The sequence below is a fragment of the Diuraphis noxia genome, unplaced genomic scaffold (assembly GCF_037042655.1).
Source record: "Diuraphis noxia isolate RWA-SAM2 unplaced genomic scaffold, SU_Dnox_SAM2 contig0001, whole genome shotgun sequence".
In the NCBI taxonomy this organism is placed as follows: Eukaryota; Metazoa; Arthropoda; class Insecta; order Hemiptera; family Aphididae; genus Diuraphis; species Diuraphis noxia.
The window spans coordinates 20,352,692-20,360,453 of record NW_028301711.1 but is presented as its reverse complement, the minus strand read 5'-3'; the positions used below and the strand labels follow the sequence as shown (position 1 = coordinate 20,360,453).

At 26.8% G+C, this 7,762-nt stretch overlaps 1 protein-coding gene across 1 annotated transcript in view; it reads right to left on the bottom strand.

Annotated features, from left to right (window-relative positions):
* Nucleotides 1–2,428: 2,428 nt before the first annotated feature.
* Nucleotides 2,429–7,762, bottom strand: part of LOC107169551 (uncharacterized) — a 56,666-nt gene continuing 51,332 nt past the window's right edge. Inside the window, exon 6 of the mRNA XM_089220535.1 lies at nucleotides 2,429–2,933. Within this exon, the coding sequence (XP_089076661.1) occupies nucleotides 2,767–2,933 (167 nt within the window). The 3' untranslated portion in view covers nucleotides 2,429–2,766. The remainder of the gene's footprint in view (nucleotides 2,934–7,762) is intronic.

Sequence of the window (7,762 nt, the reverse complement as noted above, 5' to 3'; positions counted from 1 at the left end):
AGCTGGTGCATAAAAAATATTTTGAAAAAAAATTATTACGTTTATTTAAAATTTTTTTAAATATCAATATTTTTTTTTAGTTATAATTAGTTCAAAACAAAACTACGATTAACAATAATGTATTATTTTTTAGAATTCTTACACTCACGAGTAAATCTCAGAATATATATTATTAAATTAGATAATATTTTAAATATTTTTTTTCATACCTACTTTTAATAACTTGCTAAAAACGATCTTCCATTTGTCAGATTTTTCCGTTACACTCTAGTCATATACAATATATTGCAGTCACATTATTTATTTATTTTTTTTTTTATTAGAAATAAGCCTCGGCTGCGGAGGCCATTGGCTGACATAGTTTACATTGTTAATGAAAATTGTTGCATACACTATTTACATTATTTACAAAAACATTACACATATTACACATATTACAACATAAGTCACATTATTGTAAGGATATTGAAATTGTAGATACAGTGAACTCCAAAAAAATAAGTGGAATAAATATTATTTGTACATATTAAAATAATGTTGATTATTCACACGCGGTAAACATCTATATAGAGTGTCAATAACATTCAGTCATGTTACATGTGAGTACCTATAAACTCTATAGATGAGTTTGTCCAATACGATATTATTATTCAAAAATATATTATTGTTATTATTATTATGGTTTGCCAATAAAATATTTTAGTTTCAATACAGGGCACGGCCCAAAGTACAGTTGTCAATTCAACATGATTAAACACAATGTCATAGGACAGAACACAAAAATGTAATTTATTAAAAATAAAATAATTAGAGAGAAAGAGAGAAATAATACATTAGGACAACCATATACTTAAAAATTATAGAAAAAACGGATGTTGGAAATTTCCCATTATACAGAGTGGACGGTTCCGATTTTCCGAAGTTTATTGTTGTACACTGCTGCGATGGCAAAAATAAATTACTTATAGGAAAAGCGGGTCTGTATGATAAAAGGTATTTTAAAGTTAATCATGACGATGGGAAGTAACTTTGCAAGACTAATCAAAATCGACTCATCAATATGAATTTGTGTGGGATGACCTAGTTTATTATAATAGTTATGAACTCGACTATCGGCAAAATATATTGCTCGTGATTCGTGAATAAACTATATAATAATTAGTTGTATAGTAGGTAATACTGTAATATTTTTGTTGTACATGTATAATATACATTATATACGTTTGTATTTATTTATAATTAATCTAACGGCTGCGCAATTGAATTCCGGGCTGCGTATAATATTTTAAGGAGTCCATTTAAAAACCAAACAAATCCTTTTTTATCAAAACTTTTCAAAAAATTAAAAAAAAAACCGTTTTAATTTTTGAAGATAATCAGGTATTTTTACCAGAACTTAATATTCGATTTATATTCGATTCATTATGAAATTCTATTGGATCTTTCGGCATAGGCGTGCGCAGACTTTGTCGGCAGAGGCGACCAGAGGGAGCCCACATTAGAAAGGTCTGAACAAATTATAAAAGATTCTTATTGTACTAATGACTACTAGTATAATAGTATATTTAACTAATAATTAATAATATTATTAAATTGTAAATTTTATTCACTACCTTTTTATTGAATTCAACATGCAAATATAAAAATAACAAATTATAGTATAGATATCAGATTTCTATGCATTTATTAAAGAAAAAGCCTGCAGATGCTACTGAAGTGGCCGCGTCATACCAACCCCCTCCCCCGTGCGCACGCCTAGTCTATCATGGTTTTGGCCGGAAGGATATTTTACGAAAATGGATAGATCTTGATTTTTTCACACGGATCCTTTTGAATTATTGTGGCTCGTGAATTTTTAAAATAAAATAATATTAATCCAATTCCGTGTTTGAATAAATAATGAGTCCCGTAAAACCTAAAAAAAATCGAAAAAGTCGAAAAAATCTGCCTTCTCATTTTCACTGACTTAATAGACTTCAGATCTGTCACAGAAATTCTGCAAGTATCAACTATATATGTATGGTTGAAAGTGTTTAAAAATATGAAATAATTATTTTTTACTTTTCAATCTGTAACTTTGGCACCTACAATCGAGGAGTCTTCTTCGGTCATACCATGACGATGTCATAGTAATTATATAGGTACTATACGTAGGCTGTGGATTTAATGAGGGTGCCTCTACATACAATCTTAAAAGAAAGAAAGAAAGGTCAAAAGTGTTAGTTTTAAATTCTTTTAAAATTCATAAAACTGCAATAAAATATGTATTTACAAACTTTTTAAAAGATTTCAAAAAATTAATGCATTAAAAATATTAAAAAGTAGATAGTCTTATTTTTATTGAAGAAAACCCATCGGTTTTTAATGTTTATATAGGAAAAACAATTTAAAAAAAATATATATAGCAATAAGTAAAAATCGTTTTAATTTATTTAGGTGCTTAACAATTTAAAAACAAAGTTATATTATTATAATACACTAAAAAGTTAAAACAAATTTTTGATGAAATCAATAAATAATTAATAAATAAATAAATAAAAATAAACAAATACATGTATTTTAACAAACATCGTTTTAGAATATCATAAAATATGATAAATAAGAAAAAAAATCACAAGGCCAAAAAACTGACCAATATAGTCAAACACGGATCTAAAGATTGAATTCATTGTTGCGCAACTCAAACTTTGAGTTGAGAAGTATAATATGTCTTGCTCCAAGGTAAAAAGGAAAATTAATTTCTTACAAATCCATAACCTTGATTGATCAATGCGTTCTTCTGGTAGGCGGGAGCCACATGTCGAAGGGATACCTTATCAACATCTTGTTGCACATATCCATTTGAATATTGTCGATTACGGGTCCCACGGTCGGATAAAGTTCGTCGGTTATTTGAACCCCGTACTGATTTAGGAACCTCAGCGCCACTCGGTCTGTAAAAAAAAATTTTAAAAAAAAAATGTGGAGATTATTAAAATGTATAATATTATTGTATTGTGCGAATGCAGATTTAACAAATCCCGTTTGTAAAAGTCTGAGTTTTGGCCAACAGTATTCGGTGAAACCTAGAATTTACCGGTATCCGTAGTAATTTTACCGTAATATACATAATATGATACAGGTCAAACGGTAGATAATCAAACAGTCTATGAGAAAACTCAATTTTCATATCGGAGAGGTAACTCAAAGCAGCCCTTGACATAACCTACCTGCTACCTATAGTCTATAGATTATATTTGACCAATTCTAACATTTAGTAACCTTACATTAGTAAGTATAATAATACCTATATTATAACCGACATCAAAAAAATTGTAACCATACGGTTTTTGAAAATAACTCGTTTTCCATTTCAGGGAGCAAAAATTGTATTGACATAATTTTAACGTATCGTGATATGATTTAGGTAGGCCGTGTGAACTTTATTGCAACTATTACAACATTAGCTGCAGACATCAATCCAATCCATAAAACAAGTTTGTTGCTATACATTTTTGGACAACTTTAAAATGTTGTACCTATATATTCCGAGGTATTCTACAAACGCTTTAATTCGAATCTACTCGACCACTGTGACCAATAAATTGATCTCAGAGCTATAATCTGTTCCCACCATTCCTAGTGACCCCATAATAAGGCACCTAAACGAACTTGGTGCCGTGAATTTTTAATTAATTAACCCATTTACATTCATGTCAGGAAGATCCTCACTGAATGGCTTCTTCCCCCAAGTCATCAGTCTTTAACTTTTTAACTTAATTTATTTATAATTATGTTATATATATATATATATATATATATATTTTTTTTATGTGAATTGTACATAATTTGATCATATATGGAAACACTGAAATTTACATAATTGTTCAGTATAATACAAATTTTTTTTTTTAATGTGAATTGTACATAATTTGATCGTATATGGAAACACTGAAATGTACATTATTGTTCGATTACAAACAAAATAGTTTCAAAAAAAAAAACTATTACCTGTATAGTTCACGCGACTGCATACTTTTAATAGGTAATTGTTTTGTTTTCTGAGAAAATGTATAGATACAACTTATTAGAGTGAAAATTATTTAGTTTGTTACCAATTTAAGGCATTAAAACTTAGGTATTTACTACGGAATAATATAATTTAAAAAAATAAGAGTGTTCCGGATGTCAAAAGCTTTATAAACGTGATAAAACAATTTTAAAAATGCATTACTCTTCACGAGAAACGCGCATTTCATTTTTTTTCTACGTAAAAATTTCAATTGAAATCCTAAAAATCCTAAAATCATAATATTTTGGATTTTTGTACAAATATTTATGAAGTTTGAGTTTTTATCGAATATAAGAAAAATCGTTTCGTAATAAATAATAATATTCGCTACATAATGACTTTGAGTGAGCCAATGTTTACGAGTTTTTCCTTTGAAGTGACACAATATAAAATTATTATTATAATACTTTTTTTAAAATTATAATAAATTATTATTATTTAGATAGTTTACGACCTGTACAATTACTACAATAAGCAAATTTAATATTTATAATAAGATTAAAATAACATGAGTAAGAAGGAAAGGAGAAGAAACTCATTAAGGTAATACCACTTTTTTACTAATTTAATAGGTCTCTACGTACCGTTTACACTTTAGTCTACGGAGTGGGTTTGTTTGTGAGTGGGCGGGCGGTGGACTTGTGCAGGGATATTAGAGTATTTGTATTCGTTTTTAAGTATTGGCGGAAGCGTTTGTACAATATTTTGATTCAGTGCTAGTACTTATTTTTAAGACTTTGTGAAAAGGAAGATTTGAAACATACTACAGTGGGGTAGGTTAGTATAATAACCTCGGCGCTATTGATTGAAAAATGATATGACTGAATTAGTTGGATGTTTGAAAGAGCAGGACCCCAAATATAAGAAAGGAAAAAATTAATTTTCTGAAAGTCCACTATATCATCCCTTGGTATTACCAAATCAATATGTTTAAATGTGAATTTTTTTACAGTATTAAGCGTGGAAATTCTGATTGGATGAAATAAGTTTTTTTTCTTAAATATTCAAATATGCCCATTTATAATATTTTAATATAATATTATGTATTCTTTTTTTTCTTAAATTTTATTGTACAATTAATGTATTTTTTTTTTTTAATTTCCAAGATGTGTATTTATTCGATCATATTTTTTAGGTAGTCCAAAAAAAAAATAATAATAATTTAGTGAAAATCGTCGAAATTAAGGAAAATAACCTTTTAGTTTTCTAAGAATAAATTAAATATTTATATAAAATTCAATTACTTGTACCGTGGTATAATTAATACATTTTCTACGATATGTGTGTAACCTGCACGTGATTTGGATAAGCTGTTAATGGATATTGCGTGCGACCTGCAAGGGTTTAGTAATCACATTGTTTGTATAATTGTATAAATTAATAATGATTATTATTATTGTCGAAAGCAGAGGTGTTCGGTAGACGAATAATTACATGCTACAAACACGCACGTTGTGCTTCGTCCGTTGAAAATATATCGAATAGCGTAACACAAGTGTCCATCGAGCTCAAAATTGATCAAAGCAATTTTTTTAGTATAAAAAAAAAAGCACAAACATTAATTATATATTATTGCAAATGTATCGGCACTATACATGTTTAATTTATTTGGTCGTTCACTAAATGTGAAAATATAATGTTTGTTTCGTATCGTAACTTTCATACATGGTATAAAGTGTTTCACACGATTAATTCTTTATTTTCAAGTTTCATGTTAGAAACCGTAGGTATCAAAATAAAACTCGTTGAATAAAAGCAAAATAAATTTTGATTGCACATTTTAAAATTCAAATGACCTAACAAAATTTAAGGTGACTCGACTTAAGGCGTGACTATACCCGCTTATAAAGTTGGTATAAGTTCCTTCAGGGTAGTATATCAAGTAAATTATTTACATTAATTCCTAAAAACGAGATGAGTATATAAGTCCTAAATCAATATGAAAATGAGATGTGTAAATTCTAAGACGGTAATAAAGGTTCATATTATGTTCAGTTATTCCCTCATATGATGGGAAAAAATGATTTGTGTAAGTTCCTCCACGGAAAAAAATATTTTAAAATTTTTTTTTTAAATTTATATATCATAGAATCAGTTTTTCTACATTTTATATATACGATTTAGTATATGGAAGTTTATTTATATGTATATATAAATGCATTTTTTTTTTTTGACATTATATCATCAGTTTGACCACATATTAATGTATACTATATATTACAATATATTTTATACAAAATAATAATAATTTAATAAACTATTTATCATTTATTATAAAATAAAAATCATCAAAATATTTTAATAGTTAATAACAAATCAACGATATTGTTAGAAGAACTAACATACGCAACATTTTTTTCTGTGTAGGAACTCACACAGTATGAAAAGATTTTACTTGATATGTCTTCTCTAGGAATTTACATTCACCCCTCATATATAAATACTCGAACCAGAACCCTATCCACATTAACTGTAGCATACTTGGTACACAATATAGTTCAGTCAAACTCATATATTATTTATTTTATTAATACGCCAAAGGTGATCACGGGCTTTACTTACACCTTATTTTTTTTTTTTTTTGACGAGTAAAAAACTCGTCTTAAATAAATAAATAATAAATTCATAATAAACAATAAAATGAAAACATTATTTATATTTTCTTCTATTGATTTTGATAATATATATATATATATATTTTTACTATTAGCTTCCAGTAAGAATATTATGATAGCTTTATGCAATAAGAAGATATTATTACAACTAGTACAAAGTAAGTATCCAACAAGATTAGTTTTATTAAACGAATAATAATAATTAATAGTTAGTTATAAAATATTATATAGTTAAAAATAATAAGTTATAATAATTAATAAAGTTTTAATGATTTTTAAGACTGATAAAGAAATAATATTAGGATATTTAAAACAATAATGATGGTATTATAGGTTTTAATAATTTAAGACTATAATGAGGAAAAATTGTGCGAAAAAAATCTATGGAAAATAGTACATTTGACGATTAGCACAAGTACTGAAGAAATAATAGTATAATTTGTGGACCGATAAACGAATTTAGATTATTGATGACTAGGGCCCGGATTTAAGTGCTCTTAAAACCATACAAATATGCTCTAAAAAGATGTCCTTAAAAAAAGTATTTTATCTCAAAAATAACCTTAAAAATGCCATTTATATTTTTTCTATACAATTTGGTATTTTAATTTAGAATTTATTATTAAAATATATTTATTATTTATTAAAAAAAAATTAGAAAAATTACTTGATGCTGCTATGATGTTGACACTCATATATTTTGGGGAAATATTATCTATTTTAAGTAAAGATACTAAAATATATATTAATAAATACGCTAAATGATTATGGACTATTGAAAAAATATGCATTAAAAACCATAAAAATGACCCAATAATGCTAAAAATGCTCTTAAAATAAAAAAAATTACAAAATATGCAAGAAACGCAAAATACAATTTTAAGCTTTGAAACACTCGTTACATGAAACAAATTATGTACCTGGAAAGCATTGTCTATGATTAACCAAAAAATGATGCATTTTGCATTGAAATTCGGGCCCTATTGATGAAATTTGAGAAGTCAGAAATAGGATCCATTGAAAAGTTTTGATTACCGGTAACTTTTATCTAGGTTTTAATTCTATAACGAGAGTACAAATCTGAAACCTTGATTGG